The sequence below is a fragment of the Sceloporus occidentalis genome, unplaced genomic scaffold (genome assembly GCF_023333645.1).
Source record: "Sceloporus occidentalis isolate IW3139 unplaced genomic scaffold, rSceOcc1.0.p SCAF_3, whole genome shotgun sequence".
NCBI lineage: Eukaryota > Metazoa > Chordata > Lepidosauria > Squamata > Phrynosomatidae > Sceloporus > Sceloporus occidentalis.
The window spans coordinates 246,721,030-246,745,047 of record NW_028316983.1 but is presented as its reverse complement, the minus strand read 5'-3'; the positions used below and the strand labels follow the sequence as shown (position 1 = coordinate 246,745,047).

General features: G+C 42.3%; 1 protein-coding gene across 5 annotated transcripts in view; it reads left to right on the top strand.

Moving 5' to 3' along the window:
• LOC149317731 (ATP-dependent DNA helicase Q4-like) overlaps window positions 1–24,018 on the top strand; it is a 50,428-nt gene that overhangs the window by 629 nt on the left and 25,781 nt on the right. For 4 of the 5 annotated variants that reach the window (XM_089518105.1, XM_089518108.1, XM_089518104.1 and 1 more), the window contains exons 2-14: window positions 3,441–3,543; window positions 3,656–3,689; window positions 5,212–5,324; window positions 7,030–7,173; window positions 9,200–10,299; window positions 11,238–11,337; window positions 13,298–13,430; window positions 14,307–14,435; window positions 15,872–16,021; window positions 16,691–16,783; window positions 18,512–18,648; window positions 21,836–21,919; window positions 23,538–23,726. In XM_089518105.1, coding sequence (XP_089374231.1) covers window positions 3,460–3,543; window positions 3,656–3,689; window positions 5,212–5,324; window positions 7,030–7,173; window positions 9,200–10,299; window positions 11,238–11,337; window positions 13,298–13,430; window positions 14,307–14,435; window positions 15,872–16,021; window positions 16,691–16,783; window positions 18,512–18,648; window positions 21,836–21,919; window positions 23,538–23,726 — 2,490 coding nt within the window. In that variant the 5' untranslated portion in view covers window positions 3,441–3,459. The remainder of the gene's footprint in view (window positions 1–3,440; window positions 3,544–3,655; window positions 3,690–5,211; window positions 5,325–7,029; window positions 7,174–9,199; window positions 10,300–11,237; window positions 11,338–13,297; window positions 13,431–14,306; window positions 14,436–15,871; window positions 16,022–16,690; window positions 16,784–18,511; window positions 18,649–21,835; window positions 21,920–23,537; window positions 23,727–24,018) is intronic. The other variant, XM_089518109.1, reaches the window with a different exon arrangement.

Sequence of the window (24,018 nt, the reverse complement as noted above, 5' to 3'; positions counted from 1 at the left end):
GGGCACGAGATCGTCATGAACTCCTGTTAATCGCACGGTCGGTCGGGGAAGAGGATGGCATCCTCCATGAACAGTCATGGGCCCATCCTTTGCTATTAACGATGGGAGTTTCCATTAACACCAAACGATGGGCCCATTAGTGTTTCTGGATGGAACAAACATAGGAGAAGCACGCAGGAGTGTGGCAATCTTCATAGGACCAAAGAACTGGAAGAGAGCCCAAGGGCCATCCAGTGGATGCCATGCAGGAATGCCCAACCCAGGCCCCTTTGACAGGCGGCCTTCCTCTGAGGCTGAGAGAGTGTGATGTGCCTGAGATCCCCCAGTGGCTTCCCATGGCCAAGCAGGGATCACTTCCGCCATCCAATTTGTAGAAGAGAGGGCCAGGACTGGAGTCAGAGAGAGTTTTCTGAGGACCAAATCAAAAGAATCAGGACAAAACAAGTCAAGCAGCAGTATCCAATTTATTGGAATCCTAGAGTTGGAAGAGACCCCAAAAAGGGCCATCCAGCCCAACCCCATTCTGCCATGCAGGAAATCACAATCAAAGCATAACTGATTGTTACGGGTGGCGGATTGGGATGCCAAAATCCGACCATATCTCTCCGCCTCTTCTGCCAAGATCCTGGTCCATGCCCTAGTGATCTCACGACTGGATCCCTGTAACGTCCTCCTGGCTGGACTTCCTCTTTCTCACCTCCGTCCTTTAATCTCTGTCCAGCATTCAGCTGCACGCATTATCACTTCCACCCACCTCTCTGACCACATCTCTCCTGTGTTGGCATCCCTTCACTGGCTCCTCCTCCCTTTCCACATTCAGTATAAGCTCCTGCTGTCGACATTCAAAGCCCTCCATGGACTGGCCCCTCCTTACTTATCAGACCTTCTTTCTCCTCACCTTCCCACCAGGGCCCTCCGTTCTGGTAGTCAAGGGTTCCTGTCTCAGCCCAGGATTTCCTCTGCCCCATCCCGGATTCGCCCCTTTTCACTCGCTGCCCCTCACTCCTGGAACCTTCTTCCCCCACAAGCAAGAGCCATCACTTCTTTAACTAGCTTCAAAACGGAGTTGAAAACCATCCTGTTCAGAGAAGCCTTCCCAGGCATTGCATAATTGTCGCTTACTATCTGATGTTCTTTTGTTGCCTGTTTTATTTGAATCATTTCCTATATTGCTATGCATTTTATATGTATTATCCTATTATCTCTTAGATTGTACGCCAGAGGCAGTGTCATGCCTCCAGAGCATCTTTGATGCTCTTGAGACATATATTTAGTTAAGATTATATTAGGTTTTCTATGTATTAGTTTAGAAGGGGAAATAGAGATCTACAGCTTTAAGAAAGGCAAGGATTGTGGGAAGTCCCAGGGTCTTATGCTGTCTCCCTCTAGTTATTTTCTGTGTGTAGTAAGATTTCAGCCAAGTCAGACCTGGAGAGAGTATTTTCCTTTGACAAAAAGATAAGTCCGCAAAAGAAGAAAGATAGTCCTCAGAAGAAGAAAGATAGAATCCACCAAGAAGAGAGAGCAAGGTATTTAGGAAGGACTATTGAGAAAAAGGAGATCAGTTTCATGTTTTGTGTTTATAACCAGTAAAGCTTTTGAAACTTAAGAAATTTGTGGACAAGTCTTTTGTTCTGGCTGTGATCCCGAGAGCCAGAGGCCTTACTACACCCAAAGTCCATAGCATCGCTCTTGGGACAAAACAGGCAGGTTTACTCTTATATATTTATTGTTTATGTACAGTGCTGTGCAAATCTACAGCGCTAAATAAATAAATAAATAAATAAAAGCTGGCCATCCAGCCTCTGTTTATGATCCTAGGCTGCATCAAGAGGAATGAAGTGTCGACCGAGGGAAGTAACAGTGCCACCCTATTCTGCTTTGGTCAGGCCTCACCTGGAATAATACTGTGTCTAATTCTGGGCACCACAATCCGAAAAGGATGTGGACAAGCTGGAGTGTGTCCAGAGGAGGGGCACCAATATAGTGAAGGGCCTGGAAACCATACCTTATGAGGAGCGGCTTAGGGAGCTGCCTATGTTTGCCCTGAGAAAGAATAAGTTAAGGGGTGATAGGATAGCTCTTTTAAAATATTTGAAGGAATGTCATATTGAGGATGGAGCAAGCTTGTTTTTTGCTGCTCCAGAGAATAGGACACAATGGAGCAATGGATGCAAACCACAGAAAAAGAAATGCCACCTAAACATTCAAAATAACTTCCTGACAGTAAGTTGTTCAATAGTGGAAGACGCTGCCTTGGAGGGTGCTGGGGTCTCCTCTCTTGGAGGTTTTTAAACAGGGGCTGGATGGCCATCTGTCCAAAGTGCTTTGATTATATGTTCCTGCATGGCAGAATGGGGTTGGACCGGTTGACCTTTGTGGTCTCTTCAAACAATATGATTCTGTGAAGTAAATGAATAAGAAATAAGAAACGTCGTAAGATGGCTGCAGACATGGCACCTCTCCTTTTCCCCCCAATTTCCTCAGTCAGAACAAGCAAACAAGAAATTAAATGCTTGACTTCTCACAACAATGCTTTGCATCCAGGCCTTTCTGCTTCTGGTCCACACAATCAGATTTTAGACTGTAATTTCTCTTGGTCAGAGATCTGTTATTTTGCCTCTGTTACAGCTTTAGGTGCACTGATGAAAGTGAAGGCAATGGGAATTGCCTTCAAAAGAGAATTGTATCATTCTAAGTCCTGTAAGACTGCAGTTCTATCATCTGAAGCTCTGTAAGACTGGCTAAAAATAACAAAGGGCCTAAACAGACAGGCAAAAAGAGGTGCTCTCAGGCTGACCTGAAGATGTGGTGTTTAGATGACACATGCCTTGAAGCCAGCAGGAAAGTGCCCCCAGGCGCCTCATGCAGAGAAAAGCCGTTTCAAATAGAAGCAGCTTTTTCCGCTTCTTTCTGGCTTGAAGCCTTATCCTGTGGTCGTGACATGAGCACTCCAGCTGCCTTGGGAGCCGGCAGTGCGGTTGGTGGGGTTTCAATGTGGCTTCAGAAAAGGCAGCTTCAAGCCACTTTTTCCTGCCCATCTGTTTCACCCCAATGTTTCAGAAAAATGGCTTCAGATTAGGTTTGTGGTACCTATGATGAAAGATCTCAGTTTGAAGCATATGGGAGCAAATCAAGAATGGGCAGGTCTTTTGAAAATGTGACAAACAAGCATTAGAAAACCCTGCATTTATGTTGTGACCCTGAACGATGACAATGATCCTGAATTCCCCGCCTTGTGATAAATTCTGAATGCCCATAGTCTGTGAAGATGGTTGCTTGGGTGCATTTAGTACTGTTTTTAATAAACAATGTGGCCCAAAGCCTGCTGTTTTGTCCTAGATCTTTTGGAGGATTGTTACTGTTATGGAATAAATTAACCTGCAACTTCTGTCTTCTCATATAGGCTTATTATTTTATTTTTTAATTATTTTTTTCAGAGCCCTTTCTGGGAGAACTATGGACAGATGCAACAAAGTTAAATTCCTGCTGAAACAATGGGAGGCTTCATTTTTTCAGGAGCACCAGAGGAGACCCAGCAAGGTAGTTTGCACATGGAGGGCTGGATGTGATGACTGAGCTGCAACCCAGAGTACTACTGCAGCCATGTACATTTCCAAAGTTATTTCTTGACAAATCGGCATTTATTTTCTAGGCTGATGTGGTGGAGGCTCCTGAAGAGATCAGAAGTAAGTATGGCTCTTCTGTAGTCTGTATTGTTTTTGATTTAAGCTCAACAACAGGACAAACACTTGTTGCTTCACTAGTCGTTTAAACTGCTTGGTTGGTTTGACAGATAAGTTGGTTGCTGGAACCACTGGTATAAAGGGTAGTTCTTTATTTAAAACCCTGTAATGGTTACAAATTGAAAGGGTGTTGCCGCACAGGGAAAATAAATTGACTTTGTTGATTCTAATTGCGTTGTTTTGTGTTTTCTATCCCATATTGCAATACATCTTCACTATATTAGATAGACTAATGGCTACATTAGATCAAAACCCCTTGTTTGTACTGCCCTCACAACCTCTGACTTCTCAATAGAACATTAAACCAGATGTGGACTTAATTAAATGTAGAATAGAAGTATTGATATTAGTGGGACCCAAGTCTAACAAAACATAGTCACAGTCATAACATACGTTCTGTCAATTTCCTTGGGTACTCTTATTGTTTTATTAATGCTTTTGTATAGTGTTTAATCTGCATTGTTTTTAAATATGTTGATAGCCATGTTGAGTCCCATAATTGGGAGACAGGTAGGATATAAATGAATAAAATAATAACAATAATATTAGGGTCTTCTCTAAGCAAGAGTAATTCAAGATCTCTCCCAGAAGTATGTAGAAAAATATCTCATACTTGGAAGACCTATTTAGTTCTTCTCCCTTTTCCCCATAACCTGTAAAACACAGAGGTTGCACTCTTATTACTAAAGGTTATTTTTGGAGTAGTCTTCAGTGAACACAGTGCTTTCCCATTCATTACCACTCAACATGCTTTAAATGTACCTTCTTTTTGCAGCTTATAACATGTTCATTAAAAATTAATATCGCTACTTCAAGTTGGGCCATCGGTCCTTCTGTTGCCTGTTGTATGTCCTGAGTATCAGTAGATTAATGCTGCCAGTAAACAAGCGGCTCCTGTGCCCTCAAACCACCCTGAACAGATCGGATCCCATAGAATCATAGAAATGGAAAGCACCACAAGGGCCACCTAGTCTTAAAGCACTCCCAAGATATGGCCATCTGATATTCAAAGCTAAGCCAGATTGGTCCTGGTTAGCATGTGGATGGAAGACCCCAGGAAATAGCACAGATCTTCAGGTAGGGGAAGGAAAGAATCCTGCCTGAAACCCTGGAACCCTGCTGCCAGTCAGTTGACAGTAGTGGCTTAGAAGGAACAGCAGTGTGAGTTAGTATAAGGCAGCTTCCTACAATCTCTTAAAACTAGATTATGTCTCCAGCAACATTTCCTGTGGTTTCATTTAACTGGAGCTACTCATGTTCATGCTTAATTGACTGAGTGTCTTTTCAACAGAACTATTTATAAGTGAGTTCCCAAGTAATCTGTCTCTTGCAAAACTCCCACAACTTTTTCTGAATTGGGTTTTACAGCCACCTGAGAGGAAATCCTGAATTTTATGGACCCTGGATTAGGGCAGGTCATTCCTGGTTTGCTCAGAAGCCATTCTTAACTTCTGTTTGTGTACAGATTTGTACAGAGAGTACAAGGCCCTAAGGGAAACCAAGGAGCATCATCAAGGTCTCCCTGTTTCTGAAGCCAGCAGCCAGCAAAACACACAGGAACCTTCAGCAGTAGAAAAGGTAAGAAATGGACACTTGGCCTTTGCAGATTCCTTTCTCTCTGTGATTTTCCCTAATCTTGCAGGCAAAAGGTTTTATTTTTTTCAGATCAAAATGTTCCACTTGTACAAAGTCTCTTATATTGTATGGTTCATTAACAACCTGTTTTCCATTCTTATAACTGTTGTTGTTGTTGTTGTTATGTGTAGTTAAGTCAACTATGACTTATGGCATAGAATCATAGAGTTGGAAGAGACCGCAAGGGCCATCCAGTCCAACCCCCTGCCATGCAGGAAATCTAAATCAAAGCATCCCTGACAGATGGGCAACCCTGTGGATGAGAGACCTCCAAGAGACTTGCAAACAGGGCAGCTGTGGTTTCCCTGATTCAATCAATCCATCTATAATGTGGTCCCTTTTCCAATCAATCATGTAATGATATGTCCAAAGTATGATAGCCTCCGTTTGGTCATGTTGGACTCCAGGGAGAGTTCAGGCTTAATTGGCTCATCAACCCAATTAATGGTCTTTTTGGAAGTCTATGGTATCCACAGACTTCTCCAGCACCACATTTCAGATGAACTGATTTTCTTCCTATCATCCTTCTTCACTGTCCAAATTTAATATCTACAAATCTATGGAATAAAGGACCTAAAATATTATTTGCCAGAGACTAGGACTAGGATTACCACTTGTGAAGGCTGTAGAAGAAACCAAAAATCTGATAGCTTTTGTAGTCATAAACTGAGCCTTGCAAACTCTGTTTGCCTTCATGAAATAATGCAGAAGAAGTAGACAGATGGCTTTATTCATAATATGACTGCTGCATCAGGGGGACTGAGGCTTGCAGGCATTGGTGTGCTCTAGTGATTTGTTTTATTTACTTTATTTATATGCCACCTTTCTCCCAGGCCAGGACCCAAGGATGTGATATAGTTGTTGGGATAATTTATGATGGCATTAAGAAAATCAGAAATTTCCCCTTAACTCTTCTCTACAATAGCTCCCTTCCCTCTCCACCCCCAAAATAAAAGTTGGAAACTTGGCAGTTTGGTTATGATATACATCAGTAGAGTTTTCTTTAATTATTTTTCCTGTATGATTAGAATCTTGTCAGTTGTTCCCAACCAAAGTATACTCATTCAATCAATTGTTGCATGGTGAGTTGATGTAGGTAAATCCCATTGGTCTGATCTAGTCAGAGCTGACAGTAGGATCTTGGCCTTCTCCCATACAATCCATCTTATACATCCAAGTCCTCTGGGAAATGGTTGCTCCAATCAGCCAGGACTAAACTGACAACAGTTTCCCAAAGGACCTTTTTATCTGCTGCCCCCAGACTGTGGAATGACCCGACGGAAGAGATATGATAGCTGAAAATGCTGACTGCATTTAAAACAGTATCAAAGACATATCTCTTCTGGCAGCCCTACCCAGTCAGTTTTAAATCATAACTTCTTAATTCATGTGTGTACGCTTATGAGTGTATTTTAATAGTTTTATAATATTGCATCTTAACTGTGGGTTTATGTGTTTTTAATTGTGTTTTGTATTTTAGCATGTTGTATCCTGCCTTGAGTCTGGGGGAGAGGTGGGAAAGAAATCAAATTTATTATTTTTTAATGTGAAGTCAAAGGCTTTCATGGCCAGCATCCGTGGTTTTTTGTGGGCTTTTTCAGGCTGTGTGGCCATGTTCTAGAATTATTTTTTATTTGTGTTTTCCTAGGTAACTGGTTCAGATTGCTGGGGAGCACACCTGAATCGAAGCTTGACGGTTCCAAAAGTAATCCCACAGGATCGGGACACACTTCAAGGCTCTGCTCAGTATTTTGGCATGAAGCTGAAATGCAACCTGGGGGCAGCTATTAAGGTACATAAAATATGCATAGATAGATGGATAGATAAATATAGTTATATGTAATAATTATATTGTATGCATTTGGCTGGGCTATGCATGTTGAATTCCTCCTTATCTGGAATTCTGAAATCCAGAATATGTGACTGGCTGAGATAGTGACATCTTTGCTTTCTGATGGATCAGTGTACACAAACTTTGTTTCATGGACAAAATTATTTTAAAATATTGTATCCAATTATTTTCAGGCTATGCATATAAGGTATCTGAGTCATATATGAATTTTATGTATAAGGTTAATACAAAAGATAAATGAACTTGGGCCCCATCTCCAAGGTATCTTATTACATACATATATGGAAATACAGGTATTCCGACTTAAAAAAAAATTCTGAAATCTAAAACACTTCTTGTTCCAAACATTTAGGATAAAGGATACCCAACTCCTATTGTTTTTGTTTTTGTATGGAATCATGTCCCCTTGATGGCAATATATAAATAAATGAAAATACTAGCAACAACTAATTGTACCCTTGGGCAAAAGCTGGGTGTAGGAAGGGCTTGGCTGCAACAAAGGCTAAAGTTCCAAATGTGACCAACACCGTTCAAAAAATTGTCTAGTATATGTCATCCATTACACGAATTTATACCTGTGTACTCTAGATTAATTAGTTCTGAATATGATCTCTGCTATGTCTCCAGGCTCACATTCACTAATAGTTTAGAACCGCACACTAATCATCCAGTCAAAACGTAGGTAAAAGAACCACTCTTTAACCATCACAATTATGACCATTACACAAATGATGGAATATGTTTATATTATAACTTTAAATATTTATCTGTTGGTTTGTGTTTGCCAGTAGTGGACAAGTGCAGACTGTGGGCTCCCTGGTATTTAAAAGAAAAAAACTTTACAAAATGCTCCAAATGCCCCTTCAGGAACGTGGCAGGCATTTCCATCATGTTTTGAGACCCCCTGGGCCCAACGTGGTTTTAAAAAAAATCTGGGGTTGTGGGAGGTGTTTCCACTACATTGTGTCCTCCTGCTCCCCATCAATGTATGTGTTTCTTTAAAACAGAAAATGAACGGAAAGTGACTTCAGATGATTTCCTGTTATTAAAAAGGCCTCTCTTGGGCCTAAAATACTCCCATGTCACTTAGAATGCATTTGGGGACAATTTTTTTTTTAATTTGGCAGGAATAGGTGTGGGGTGGGGGAGTGAAGCCTTCCACAGTTTCCTATCCCTGGTCTATACAAATCTACAAGCGAGACCGAGGGGTCCCCAAGCTTGTTATGTTATACAGTGAGACCAAACTGAAGATTGTAGCCAGATTTTGGACTCGGTCCATCAAGAGCATCTTCTCAACAAACCCTTCAGAATTCAGTATACTCAAGTCCCATTAAATACAATGGCACAGTAAGATGGTGTCCCTTGTATAAAATGGCAAAATCAAGGTTTGCTTTTTGGAATATAAATATTGTATTTTTAAAATACTTTCAAACTGTGGATGCTTGAATATGTGGATAAAAAATCCATGGATATGGAGGACTGACTGTACAGTATGACCCCCGTATCTGTGGGACCAGTACCCACGGTTTCACTTACCCACATCTGAAAAATCATGTCCTTTCTAGGCATTTTCTAGGTCCTACAGCATGATTCTATACTATGCGTCTGGTGGAAGGTGATCATAGAGCCACGCTGGAGGACCTAGAATTGCCTAGAAAGGTGTTTTTTCTGGGAATCTCTAGATTCCCCAGCATGACTATATGGTGAACTACCTCCAGAAGTAATTCATTTCACTATTACCTGCAGTTTCACATTTCCACGGTAAATCCAGGAATGTGTTCTGTACAGACATGGGTGTAGTACTGTATTCAGCCAGAATACTAGGTAAGTGTTAAATAATATGTATTAATTGATCTGCAGAAATTCCACCAGCCCTCTGTTTGGGCTGTAATAATAAGTAAAACTGGAGTGGGATAAAATTAGATACACATGCTGACAACTAACTGATTTTTACTCTTCATCTCAGGAACATCCTGTAACTTTAAGGAAATCCCTTACTCCAAGGAGGAAGTCAGTCGCATTAATGGAGAAGGACATACATCAAATGACAAAGTCAGTGTCTTCCAAAGCACCAGAGCATCCTCTGATAGAAAATAGTACAGATCAACTGCCTGGACCTGATCCCAAGGAAATTGCAGCCCTCATCCCACCATCATTTCCAAGGTGGAGTCCTGCCAGGCTGTCCTCCACTGATCCAAGGCCGAGAATGTCGCCACTTGGTAGGTTTCAGCGGCTGAAGCAGACAATTACCAAGCAGCTGAGTAACCTGGATCCTGGTTGGCTGGATAGGTGCAGACTGAAGACTGGAGAGGGGCTAATGGGAGACTGCAATCCTACCCCAGTTGGTGGGACAGACTCAAGCCAAGGATTTCCAAAAGTCAGTTCCTTGGAAAAATTGAATCCTTTTCCTTACTCTGGAGAGAGGCTATGGGAGACATTTTCTGATTCTCCTGGAGAAAATTGCAAAGGAGATGTCAAGGAGAGGACTTCCATAGTCCCAAATATTGGAGACAGCTGCATGCTAAGGGTGCAGGATAAGGAAATGTCAGTTAAAAGTCCAAGGGAAGAAGAGGCAAACAAAGCACTTGTTGAAACCAAAGCTGAGTTTTCCTCCATTGAACAGAACCATAAACTGGAGATTGGCACCAAAAACTCCCCTCTTAAAGTGGAGGAGCATTTTATAGAAGGAATGTTGCCAAGGAAAGAACGTGATGGCCTCTGCAAAGGAGAGAATGGGTTGTCTGATCCCCACAAGAAGAGGAAATCCTCCTGCAAGAATAGGCTACAGGACGTTGGAGCCCATGCTGAGGACAGCACAGCCTGTCGCAAATCAGGAGTAAAGCGCAAGAGGACTAAAGAACCTGTGGGGGAGAGCCAGGCCAAAAAGCAACATGGCGTTGGTCAAAAGCCAGGGCTGAGTGAATATGACTTTGATGGTCTGGATACTGCGGAGGTGAAAGAGCAAATGGGGACAGCTGCCCCATTTCCCTCAGAAAACCTGCTGGGGGAAGTCATGGGGGAGGATTGCCCTAGACAGAAGGGGAGAGCCAACATCTTACCTTGCAGGTACATCCTGGGCAGAGATAACATCTTATGATTTATTTCTTTAATGTATATTCTGCTTTTCTCCTGACATGGGAATCAAAGGCAGCTTGCAGCGTAGATTAAAGCAAAGTAAAGCTAAAAACCTAATGATACAAAAACCTTAATATTATCATCATTTTTTCATTTATATCTCACCTTTTCCCAAATATTAGACTCAAGACAGCTTATAGAATGTTAAAACCAGTTTAAATAGAAATACATCGGTAAAAGAATATATCTAACCTTCTATTTTAAAAAGCAATGAAATGATCTCTAGAAATAAAACCATTTCAAACAAATTCATTAAAGGACAGAATATAAACAATAACAACACAGTGTAATCATTTAAAGCTCATTGCACTCAGTTGATAGAAGCCAGCCAGGATAAAGAAGGTTTCACTTATTATATGATAATGATAATGATAATGATAATGATTAATAATAATAATAATAATAATAATAATAATAATAATAATAAATTTATTTATATCTCGCCTTTCCCATTTGAGGCTCTAGGCCACTTGCTGGCAAAAGGAAGACAAAGAATGAGCCATCCTAACCTTGCTTGGGAGCAGCCACCAAGGCTGCATCTGCACTGCAGAAATAATGCAGGTTGCCACTGTTTTAACTGCTATGGCTCAATGCTTTGAAATTCTGGGAATTGTCATTTTGTGAGATATTTTGCCTTCTCTGTCCAAATGCTCTGGTGCCACAACAAATTACAATTCCCATATACCTGATATCAAGAAATCAGCATGGGAGGGCTTTAGGCATGTCACCCAGAGGAAAGAGGGCAATAGCCCAATAAAAGTTTGGGGACCATTACTCCAATGCATTGGTGTGGGTGCAGGAAAGTAAAATACTGTCGTAAAGCAAGCACATAAATAAATATTTACAACAAAGGGAGTTTCTCTCTCTAGGGCTGCACCAAAGAAGGAGGGCAACTTTGTCCGTCTGAATCTCAAGAGGAAATCTCACGTCAAAGGGTATGCGCTAAGAGGAAAACACCTCCGAAAACAAGTAAGTTGCCTGTGAGCATTATTATTAACTGACAGACCTGAGAGGCATAATCTGAATGTAAATGGGGCTTAGTCACTTAAGGAGCACATGACTCCCCTGCTACAACAGCTCCACTGGCTACTGGTCTGTTTCTGGTCACAGTTTGTGGTGCTGGTTGTCATAGAATCCTAGAGCTGGAAGATACCCCCAAGAGCCATCCAGTCCAACTCCCTGCCATGCAGGAATACACAGCCAAAGCACTCCCTGTGACAGATGGCCATCCAGCCTCTATTATAAAATCGCCAGAGAAGGGAACCCCACCACTCTCCTAGGCAGCGTCTTCCACTGTTGAACAGCTCTCTTTGTCAGGAAGTTCTTCCGATTGCTCAGGTGGAACCTCTTTTCCTGTAGCACACAAACAGTTATTATTCAAATGCAGTTTAACTATCCATAGAATTAAATCCATTTATTTTTAATAGCTTAGTTGTGTTTGTTCAGTTATTATATGTTTGTTACTTTTGTTTATATTTTAGATATATTTGCAACATGTGTTTGTGATTGTGTTTATCTTTAATAAAATGACTTATATTAAAAAAAATAAATCCTTTTTAAACAAATCAACAAAAGAGAAATTACGAAGAACTGGCAAATCCCCCTTTCAGTTTGTTGCCTGTTTCTTTATTTTCTGTGCTGTGCTTCTCCCAGTATAGGATCAGATCAGCATGCTTGCTTACTTGCTTTTTATCCTGCCTTTCTCCTTGTACAGGACTTAGAACAAAGTACAATTGAACTATGCCCTATGAGGAACGACTTAGGGAGCTGGGGATGTTTAGCCTGGAGAAAAGAAGGTTAAGAGGTGATATGATAGCCCTGTTTAAATATTTGAAAGGATGTCATATTGAGGAGGGAGCAAGCTTGTTTTCTGCTGCTCCAGAGAACAGGACCCGGAACAATGGATGCAAGCTACAGGAAAAGAGATTCCACCTGAACATTAGGAGGAACTTCCTGACAGTAAGGGCTGTTCGGCAGTGGAATGCACTTCCTCGGAAGGTGATAGAGTCTCCTTCCTTGGAGGTCTTTAAACAGAGGCTGGATGGCCATCTGTCAGGGATGCTTTGATTTGGATTTCCTGCATGGCAGGGGGTTGGACTGGATGGCCCTAGTGGTCTCTTCCAACTCTACGATTCTATGATTCTATGAACAACTATTAATAAACTAAACAATTTAACAAACAATTCTGTTAAAAACAAAAATTTAAAACCGTTCAAAATACTTTTAAATATTTTAAAACATACTAAAAAGGTAATAGCACAGCAAATCTCATTAAAAGCCCCTTTTGCCACCTGAAGTAAGAGACAAAAGCCCTGTCTTAAATAAAAACATCTTTGCCTACCAGTGAAGAGATCACAGAAAGAGGTAACATAGCCTCCCATAGGAGAAATGTTCACAGTGTGGGAGCAGCTCTGAGAAGTCTCTCTCCTATGCCGTTACCAATTATCCCTGTGATGTTGCTGGGATGGAGAGAAAGCCTACCGTTGAGCATCCTATGGTTTTAGCTGCTTGTATAGGGAGATAGGGTCTTGAATGTGTTGATACAGAGGTGGGAATCATAGAGTCCTCCAGATGTTGTTGGACTGCACCTCCCAGCATTCCTTATAACTGGCTGGGCTATAGAATTGCTGGCACTTGCACTCCAACCACACCCAGAGGGCCACAAGATTCCCACCCTGCTTTCTTTAAATGTTGTAAGCCGCCCCAGTTGTGTTATACAGAGGAGCAGGATAAAAAAAAGTATTATTATTATTATTATTATTATTATTAGTCTACAGAGGTTGGTTATGCTGGGGCAGGCCTGGGAGTGGATTGAGCAGGCTAGGCTAATCTTAATCTCGCTTTTCCCTGCTTCCCTGATGCCTAGCCATATAGGAATATGCAGGCTGAGCTCCAGTTGGCTGAGTACATCTTGATGATGCCTTTGCAGGTATGGAAGCAGAAGTGGAAGAAGAAGGGAGAACAATTTGGTGGAGGTGGCAGGCCCATGGACAGAGGATCAGACACTTGCTTTAGATGTGGAGGAATTGGTCACTGGGCCTCGCAGTGCAAAGGGAAAAAAAGTAAGTCCGGGTGTCATGGCCAAACTGTAAGGCCAGGGCACAAAATCCAGGCCCTAGATTAGTGTGGGTTGCATAAAATGGGTGGGGAAAGTGTGGACTATAGGTGGCTTTTCAAGCTCACTTTTATGGATCCTGAAGTCCCCGTGGAGATCTTCAATCCTACCAATTTTTTTCTTTAAATGGTCTTATTTTAAGTGTGATTTTTCACCTGAAAATGGCTCTCAGATGCCTGCAAGTATGTGGGTTTAGGTCATCCACCTTACCTCACCCAGAATCCTCCAGCATCCCAGAAAAGTAGAAAAAGTAGGGCAAAAGTTGGCCATGTGTGGTGGTGACCAGAAGTGATGCAAGGCCACTTCCAGTATACAGGTTGAATCTTCTTTGTCCAGGATTCCAAAATCCAAAATATTCCAAAAACCAAAACTTTGTTGATGGCTGTCTGAGATAGTGACATCTTTGCTTTCTGGTGGTTCAGTGTACACAAACTTTATTTCATGCATAAAATGATTAAAAACATCATGTCTAAAATACCATCAGGCTATGTGTGTAAGGTGTATATGAAACGTAAATTAATTTTGTGATTAGACTTGTGTCCCATCTCCATGGTATCTCATTATGTATACGCATAGCCAAGTATTCCAGAATCCCAAACACCTCTGGTCCCAAGCATTTCGGATAAGGGAGACTCAACTTGTATTTGAGTCCAAATGTGAAGTCCATAGGAGAGTATGAGACTGAAAACCAGCTTCTTCCCTGTGTGCAGTTACTCACACATGAGACATGAGACCAGTCTAGTATGTTTTGGATGGCTGTAGAAGCCTAAAATTATTTAATTATTTTGATTTTTCTGAAGCAACATCCATTTCCTTAATGCAGTGCCAGAGCAACTCTCGGCTGCTGAACCTCAACTGGAGGAAAATGGATGTGGTACTGAAGAAGAGGTGCCCTTGCTAACTCTGGAGGAAGTGGCTCAGATGACTAATACAGCCTACAGCAAGATTTCAGGTATGAAACGAAGGCTGCACCCATAAAGCCAAGGAACCTGTTCTACTTAGTTGCTCTATTTGTTCAAATCAGGAAGAGTTTGTATCAGGTCAGTGATTCTGTGTTGGCAGCAGGCAGCTGGAAAGCTTCCCACTGGGGACCTATTCCTGGCTATGGTTTCTGATTTCATCCTTTCACTTCCTCTTTCAAAAACTTTATTTGTTTGTTTGTTTGTTTGTTTGTTTCCCTGTAAGCAGATGCATGTGTGATTTAACCTGAAAGTACTATATTAAACCACTTAACTAAAGTGTGCATATTTCATGCATGAAGTGAAAGCTGAGGGCATTTCATAAACACTACTAGCCAACAAAAAAGCTAAATGTATACATGAGACATCTCTAGCCTGCCTCTAACAGTGTAATCCTGCACAGGTCTTAGAAACCTGGTAGTGGCCAGCAGAGCTCACTCCCAGGAAACTGTACAGACTGGATTGCAATGTGTAAACCTGTAGACTTAAAAATGTATTGGCTTTGTTTGTACAGAGGTGGAGGGTTGTGTCTTGATGCAATTTAACAATATCAGTTGTCTTTATTTGCAGTCAGTAGATCATAAAATCCTCAGATTAAAAAGACACATTTGATTTTAAAAGCCTTAAAATCAGCACACTCTTGGAGTCTCGGTCAAACCACTTGTTGGTATAGGCTCTTGATTGTTTCATAGGCTCACCAGATAGTGAAGGCAAGAAAGCATTTACAATATAAGCTAATATACCTTTCTCAGGGGTGATGTGATGCTATTCAACATTTGCCAATAATTTGGACAGAGGATTAAACTGTTCAGCTGGCTTTGTTTGCATATGATCTATGTAGTGTGATAAAACCCAAATGACACAGGATGGAACTCTGAAAGCATCTCTCCAAGCTGACCTGTCAGCAAAAGATTGCTAGATGAGAGTTAATATACAAAACTGAGTAATGGGACAATTTGCTACAGCTGAAGGAGTCATCCCACTCACACTGGAATAGGAATTTGGAGACATAGGGGCTGAAGAATGAGAATTGCCATATCTGAAAGCCTACAGGAGTAACAATTTTCCATTCAGTTCTCTCCATCTCCTGTCTTACCATGAGTTTTTTAAAATAAAAAAATATTTTTAAATGGATCTAGTTTATCACTGTTAAAACAACAATGCTCCAGCTAGACTAAACAGGGAAAAGATATAAATAAAAGGACTATATGGGCACCGTTTAAAATATTGCATACATAATTTTAGTATGAAGTCACAAGGTTCCTCTACAAACTGATCACAAAATGTGTGCTCAGTTTATTCAGTGAAACTCGGTGCCCAGGTTCATTCCTTTCTTCTTTACTGGGTTATTGTGAAGTTTCAGCACAGGCAAAATGTTAAATAGTCCTCTCCCTCAGGTGTTCATAACTTATTCCTCCTCCTTTTTCAGCAAAAAATGGGAGCAGCCAAGGAGCACCGGAGGATCTGGCTCAGGAGGAAGAAACTTACCTGCAAGTGCACAGGCCTTTGTATGAGCCTCCCCCTCCACCTGAGCCCATAGAACCACTCTACAGACTGGCGCTGGATGGGAAGGTGAGAGGTAAGGCTCAGGAAGAAGTCCCCTGGTTGCTGTGGGCAGGAGGCAAAACTTTGCTGCACAACCTTGTAGAGAGGTCATATGGCATACATCATCCTGCATTAACTAAGCCATCAGAATTTCTACCTTCGTTTGTGGGGTGGCCACTTTGGCTTGTGATAGTTGAGAAACAAAGGCTAAGCTTATGAAGTCATAGATCATGGCTGGCTGTACATCAGATCCCCAAATAAGCCTTGTGTAGAAATACTTGTCATTCATGGGCTCCTCCAGAATGATGTAGCTGTGTGCAGTCTGTGTGACAACTATGTGTTTATTTAAATAAAATATTTGTGTCTTGCCTCTTAACCCACAGGGTTCCCCAAGTTGATGTACAATGAATAAAATGTTTAATACATTAAATATATGAATAAAGACAAAAATATCCCCTTAAAAATAGTGTAAAACCACAGATGATTTAAAATAGCTTGAGAAGCCACCTCTAATTTTAAATACTGAACACCAAATGATATAGCACAGTCTTAGCTGCACTCCAGATACTCAGAGGGGATGAGGCCAGCCTGGCTTCCCTTGGGAGGGAGTTCCACAATAATCTCAGTGCTGCTACAAACATAATACAGTATCTTTGCAGAGGGCAGGAATTGCCCATTTCTGTGTCTTCTGTGTCCTCTGCAGAGACCCCTCCTGAAGTGTTCCATGCACTGGCTGAGCTGGGATTCGCCTCCTTCCGCCCAGGACAGGAAACAGCAGTGATGAGGATACTTTCAGGTAAGACAGTTTGCTTGTGTCAAGCCAGATGCAGAGGGAAAAGAAAGGTTAGACAGAAAGCAAAGACAGCAATGTGACTGCATGAGGAGAAGAAAATCCAAAATGTACAGTTGGGAGTCAAGGCAACGGCAATATCTACATTATGACCAACCACAATGTCACAAAAGATGGTTTGAGTTTTCCAGGTCTCCAGAACCCTTCATCAGGATGTATGAGGATGGAAAAAATAATCCAAATTTCTGGCCAGTTGTTATAGTCATGAGATCTTCTGTGTAGATCCAGTGTTCAGTGTCACTGCAGGCATTGAATTATATTTCTGAGAGACAGATGCAGTGGTGGATCTCAAAGCCCAAGACTGGCTGTTGCCTGGACCTGTCTCTTGGCTTGGGTGAAATGCACACATTTCCAAGTAGACAGGCAGATAGAATAAGCAATGAGAAATAAGGCAGCCTATATATTAGTAAAGGTTGAGATGAACTGGTTTCAATTGATTTTTTTAAGCCTAAAAGTTAGGTCTTGCATATTGGTTAGAGAAAGGAAACCCATAAAATATAAACTCCCTCTCTAGATGAGCAGAAAAATCTTCCTGTTGTATTACAGTGCTTTTTGAATAGCTAAATACTGTATTCTCCAAGGCACATAAAAAGCTAAGGTAGTCATGATATCCGATTCTGCCAGTTTGGTACCAGTTAGCACCTAAGCTATAGAACCCTTCCTAGGGAGGACAGAATGGCTTCCTCCTTGCTCTCCTTTCATCAGGAGGCATTTTATTCCACCAGGCCTTCAGGAATTAACTTTTTTTTACAAAAACAAAACTTTCCTTAGTGTGTTGTATTGCATTCTGTCATTTGCTTTTAAACAGGAATATTTGAAATGATTTAACAGACAGTTTGCCATTTGAAACCTAGCTTTTTGTATCTTTTTGTATCCATGTCATTTTTACTTGTACTGTATTTCTTTTTATTTTGTAAGCTATCTTGAGTCTTTGACATTTGCTTCCCTAACATACAGGAACATATGAGATGAAATTTTACTCTTGCACTCTTGTTTTGTTTGTGGGGTTATCTGTGCCAGATTGAGTCGTGACAATAATGTTATGCATCCGAGGAAGCAGATCACATGTACAAAAGCTCTTGCTACAACATCTTTTGCCCAGTTAGTCTCAGTGGTGCTACAAGATTCCATTGCATACTGGTATTTCAGACTAACATGACTATGTGTCTGAATTCTTCCAGCATGAAAGAAAGTTTGTGTAGCATTCAGCTTGAGCCAAGATGAGCTGGATTCAAATCCAGACCCAGTCAGAAAGGCTGTTTTGAATTGGTGTGATGCAGTCTTGGCCTAATCTGCTGGGGATTGAAGAGATTTTGCAGCAGCCCTCTCGTAATCTGATGTCCTTCATATATATTGGACAGCAACTCCTGCCATTGACAGTGCTGGCCAGGAACAGTCATGGGCTAGGGAGAAATTCAGGATAGCATATATGGAGGGTGCCAGGTTAGGGAGGTTGTATGCCATCTGCTTGCTGAACCTTTGGGAGGGTGGTTGAGAGAACAGTGTAAAATAATGAATGTAACATGTGAGCTGTGTGGCAGATCTCTCATTTGCAGAGGAAGTAAAGTTAGAAAGGCTCTCCATGGGAAAGGGAAGATCTGAGCGCCTTCTGCTACCATGGTGAATTCAGCGTCATGCTTGCCGTTTCTCATGCTGCTCTACCCAATCTTGCAGGGCTCTCAACGCTGGTGGTTCTGTCAACAGGAAAGGGAAAATCTCTCTGTTACCAGCTCCCTGCATACTTGTACAGCAAGCGATCCAAATGCATCACTTTGGTGATCTCACCGTTGGTGTCTCTAATGGATGACCAAGTAAGTCTGCAAGGGCCTTTGGATTTATACTGCCATGCCACCCTGGATACACCAAGTGTTGTCTGATTTCATAAGCTAAGCAGGTTCAAGACTGATTAGTTCTTGAATGGAAGACCCTAGTGTGAAGTGGCAGCTAAAAAAGCCAAAGCGATTGAAAGATCATAATAGTACCATTACATTATGCTTTGGTCAGACCTCAGCTGGAATACTGTGTGCAGTTCTGGGCACCACAGTTCACAGGGGTTATTGACAAGCTGGAACATGTTCAGAGGAAGGTGACCAAAATGGTAAAATATCTGGAAACCTCCAAACCCTATGAGGAGAGGCTTAGGGAGCTGGGTATGTTTAGCCTGGAGAAGAGAGGATTAAGAGGTGATATGATCACCCTGTTTAAATATTTAAAAGGATGCCATATTGAGGATGGAGCAAGCTTGTTTTCTGCAGCTCTAGAGTTTAGAAAACTGAGCAATGGATTCAAACTACAGGAAAGGAGATTCCACCTAAACATTAGGCCATGATAGGAAGCAAGTTATGATAGGAAGCAAGGCTGGAAATTATTTCTACAAGACACTGTTGAAGAGAATCAACAATAGTTAGATGGATGATTTCTACTTGAGCTGCTAGAAGGCAGGCTTATATGTACAGGAACACAGTACTTTATTTATTTATTTACTTATTTACTTACAGTATTTATACCCCGCCCTTCAGCCCTAAATAATAATAATTATTATTATTATTATTATTATTATTATTATTATTATTAACCTTTATTTATGAAGCGCTGTAAATTTACACAGCGCTGTACATGCAATCTTTTTAGTTAGACGGTTCCCTGCCCTCGGGCTTACAATCTAAAAAGACATGACACAGAAGGAGAAGGGAGTGGTGGAGGGAAAGGGTAAGAGGTCCAGCAGTTCCTCTCTACCTCCAAGGCCTGGACCAAGGCAGATGGACTGGAGGGAGGGCTTGGCTTCAAAATGGAAGGTTAATCTTCAGCCAGGGAAAATACATACTCTCAAGTAGGATAATACATATACAATACATAGCAATACAGGAAATGGTTCGATAAACAGGCAACAAAAGAACATCAGATAGTAAGCGACAATTATGCAATGCCTGGGAAGGCTTCTCTGAACAGGATGGTTTTCAACTCCGTTTTGAAGCTAGTTAAAGAAGTGATGGCTCTTGCTTGTGGGGGAAGAAGGTTCCAGGAGTGAGGGACAGCAAGTGAAAAGGGGCGAATCCGGGATGGGGCAGAGGAAATCCTGGGCTGAGACAGGAACCCTTGACTACCAGAACGGAGGGACCTGGTGGGAAGGTGAGGAGAAAGAAGGTCTGATAAGTAAGGAGGGGCCAGTCCATGGAGGGCTTTGAATGTCGACAGCAGGAGCTTATACTGAATGCAGAAAGAGAGTGGGAGCCAGTGAAGGGATGCCAACACAGGAGAGATGTGGTCAGAGCGGTGGGTGGAAGTGATAATGCGTGCAGCTGAATGCTGGACAGAGATTAAAGGACGGAGGTGAGAAAGAGGAAGCCCAGCCAGGAGGACGTTACAGTAATCCAGTCGTGAGATCACTAGGGCATGGACCAGGATCTTGGCAGTAGAGGCGGAGAGATAAAGGCTCTCAGAGTGGCTTCCAATTATTATTTTTAATTAGATAGTTCTATTTTAAAGTTCAGATTACAAGTATATAAATTTTATTTTTGTAGGTGGATTCAATTTGAAAAGAAATGGTGGGGAGTCTTTCTTTGTGGATTTCAGCTCTGATCTAGATCAGATCTTGGTCTTCCATTATACCATAGAATCATAGGCGGGTTACAAACTGCCAGAAAGTACGCGCAGAGCGCGTTCTAGGGTTAGGAAGGGGTGGTGCTTCCGCACCCCCCAACCCTAGTACGTGCTCCGCGCGCACAAAATGGCGGCGGCCGTTCCACACGGCCACCACCATTTTGACGTCTTGGACGCATAGCGTCCAGACGTGCCGCGGCAGAAGTGACGCCACGAAAGCGTGCCTTGTGCTTTGTGGCGCCACTTCCAGGGCCTAGGAAGGAGCACAATTTCCACGCTCCTTCCTCGGAGTGTCCGGGAACCCCACGGTGTGGAAGCTGCGGCTCCCGGACACTGCAAGCGGCGGCGGCAGGAGACCGCCGCAACCTGGTGGTTTGTAACCCACCATACAGTTGGAAGAGACCGCAAGGGGCATCCAGTCCAACCCCCTGCCATGCAGGAAATCTAAATCAAAGCATCCCCGACAGATAGCCATCTAGCCTCTGCTTAAAGACCTCCAAGGAAGGAGACTCTATCACCCTCCGAGGGAGTTTGTTCCACTGTCGAACAGCCCTTACTGTCAGGAAGTTCCTCCTAATGTTGAGCTGGAATCTCTTTTCCTGGAGCTTGCATCCATTGCTCTGGATCCTAGTCTCTGGAGCAGCAGAAAACAAGCTTATTCCCTCCTCAGTATGACATCCCTTCAAGTATTTAAACAGGGCTATCATACCACCTCTTAACCTTCTCTTCTCCAGGCTAAACATCCCCAGCTCCCTAATTCTTTCCTCATAGGGCATGGTTTTCAGGGAAGGGGAACTTTTGATTCTCCACACGTTGATGCCATTGTGTCTCACCATTGGCTAGACTAGCTAGAGTTCATTGGAATTGGAGTTCAGGAACATCAGATGAGCCACAGGACCCATGGCCCTGCAGCTGGCCTTAGAAAATTTTTTACTGTTAACTGCCGTTGTTGCTTAATGTTCACTTAGTGCTGGCAGCAATCTTAAGTGGTAGTCAGAGCGTACCAGTGATTTTGACTCAGCCCACAAAATATGTTTTAGACTAGAAGGGTAGTTAGGATTAGGGAGAACTAAGTGACAATAGATAACTAATGGGATGATGAAGGAAGAGGAAGAGGAATTGAAAGTCGTTCAGTTGGTCATGAGGCCATTCTGGAAGAAGCAAGGAGAACAGAAATGAGAGAGAGAAACACAGAATGGCGATATTAAAAATGACAGGAAAATCATGCAGAGACTCAGGGGAGCTGATGAAAAGATTGTAGAAGACAGATACACTAAATCAATCCTGCTTGGGTTTCCCCCCTTTAAGGGAAGCAACTGAAAGTTGGCTATTGGGGGGATGTCCATCTCTTTACTGTATTGTGTCCAACCTTTCAGTAATTCCATACTTCTTTTGCAGGTGTCTGGCCTTCCTCAGAATCTGAAAGCAGTCTGCATACATTCCAACATGTCCAAGACCCAGAGAGAGGCTGCTATGGAGAAGGTGAGCAAGTGATGGTAACTGCCATGACTGTCTTGCCATCATAGAATCGTAGAGTTGGAAGAGACCGTAAGGGCCATCCAGTTCAACTCCATTCTGCCATGCAGGAACTCTCAGTCAAAGCACTCCCAATGGATGGCCATCCAGCCTCTGCTTAAAGACCTCCAAGGAAGGAAACTCCAGTACACTCTGAGGGAGTGTGTTCCACTGTCAAACAGCCCTTACTGCCAGGAAGTTCCTCCTAATGTTGAGGTGGAATCTCTTTTCCATTGCTCTGGGTCCTAGTCTCTGGAGCTCCCTCCTCAATATGACATCCTTTCAAGTTTTTAAACAGGGCTATCATATCACCTCTTAACCTTCTCTTCTCCAGGCTAAACATCCCCAGCTCCCTAAGTCTTTCCTCATAGGACATGGTTTGTAGACCCTTCACCATTTTAGTCACCCTCCTTTGTACACGCTCCAGTTTCTCAATATCCTTTTTGAATTGTGGTACCCAGAACTGGACACAGTATTCCAGGTGGGGCCTGATCAAAGCAGAATACAGTGGCACTATTACTTCCCTTGATCTAGACACTATACTTTCATTGATGCAGCCCAAAATTGTATTTATTCACCTTTTTAGCTGCCGTATCAGACACTCCAAAACCATGCCTCATACTGGGTTCCAATAACTGATTGATTGTGCTGACTGATTGTTTGTTTTGATTCTGTTTTTAACATTAAAAAAAAACACCCCAATATTCTTTTTCAAATGCCTCTAAAAATGCCCTTTAAAATCTCCTTTTAAAAATAATAATAAAGGTAATTGCATGAAAACCAGGGGCTACTTCCTTCCTCTCCTCATGGGCTGTCTCCACCCATAGCAAGCCTAAATTTCTGTTTTCCTCTCAAATGGTGACAGGAAGTTATGTAATATCACTTTATGTCACCATTTTGAGACGGACTGCATAGGAGCCACAGTGTCTGAACATTGGATTTTAACTCCAATGGTCTCCAAATCCCTGCTCAGCCATGGAAATCTACAGGGTGACTTTGGGCAAGTCACACACTCTCGCCCTCAGAGGAAGGCAAAGGCAAACTCCCTCTGAACAAATCTTGTCAACAAAACCCCTTTGGGTCGCCATAAGTCAGAAACAACTTGAAAGCATACAGTAACAAGCAGAAGAATAGCTGTGGGGAGTAGTATGGGATTTGGGAGAGGTAGATATTTTTTGTGTATTTTAACACATTTGGGAGGTTTCTGCCTCATCTGGTGACAAAATCACTGCAAAATCATGCTGACTTTAAAAAAAAACATTTAGGGGTTTCAGTAGCTTTGGGGGGCTAGTGGGGGCCAAACTTTGCTCGCCCTTGTGTTGAACTAAAACATTTTTCCTACTCCTCACATTACTTTTGAAATGTATCTTTGTATTGCTGTTGTTTCCCTAGGGAAGGGGGTTAAACTCATTATAGGTAACTTTAAGTTAATTTGAACTTGTTATTACCAAGCTCTGAACCCATAGGACATGGGAAACAGTCATGCCCACTTAGGGAGCCGATGTGCATTCTCCCAATCTGTGGCTGAGTGTTCACAGTTGGACTAAGTTGGCAAGCCTCACAAGATAGGTTTGCACATTTGCAGGTGAAGGCTGGGAAGGTTCATGTCCTCCTGCTCTCCCCTGAAGCCTTGGTTGGGGGAGGCCTGTCTGGGTCCAGCTGCCTCCCACCTGCCGACCAGCTTCCCCCAGTTGCTTTTGCCTGCATCGATGAAGCACACTGTGTCTCAGAGTGGTCCCACAATTTCCGCCCTTGTTATCTGCGGCTCTGTAAGGTAGGTGAACCTGGTTTTGTATTGCCATCGGGGCTGCCAAATGTAGGGGGAAATCTGGAAAAGATTGCCAATGCAAATCTTAAAAGCTATGTACTCCTCTTTTAGTAATACTGTTGGCCCTCCACATTTGTGTCTTTGACTTTGCAGATTTCATTATTTGTGGTTTTCATTAATATGTTCTCTCTAGTAATCTCTAAGTCCTCCAGTGCGATTCTGCTAGAAGTTAGCCATAGAGATGTGCTGGAGAACGTAGAAGGTCCTAGAGAAAAAACTTTTCTAAGCATTTGTATGT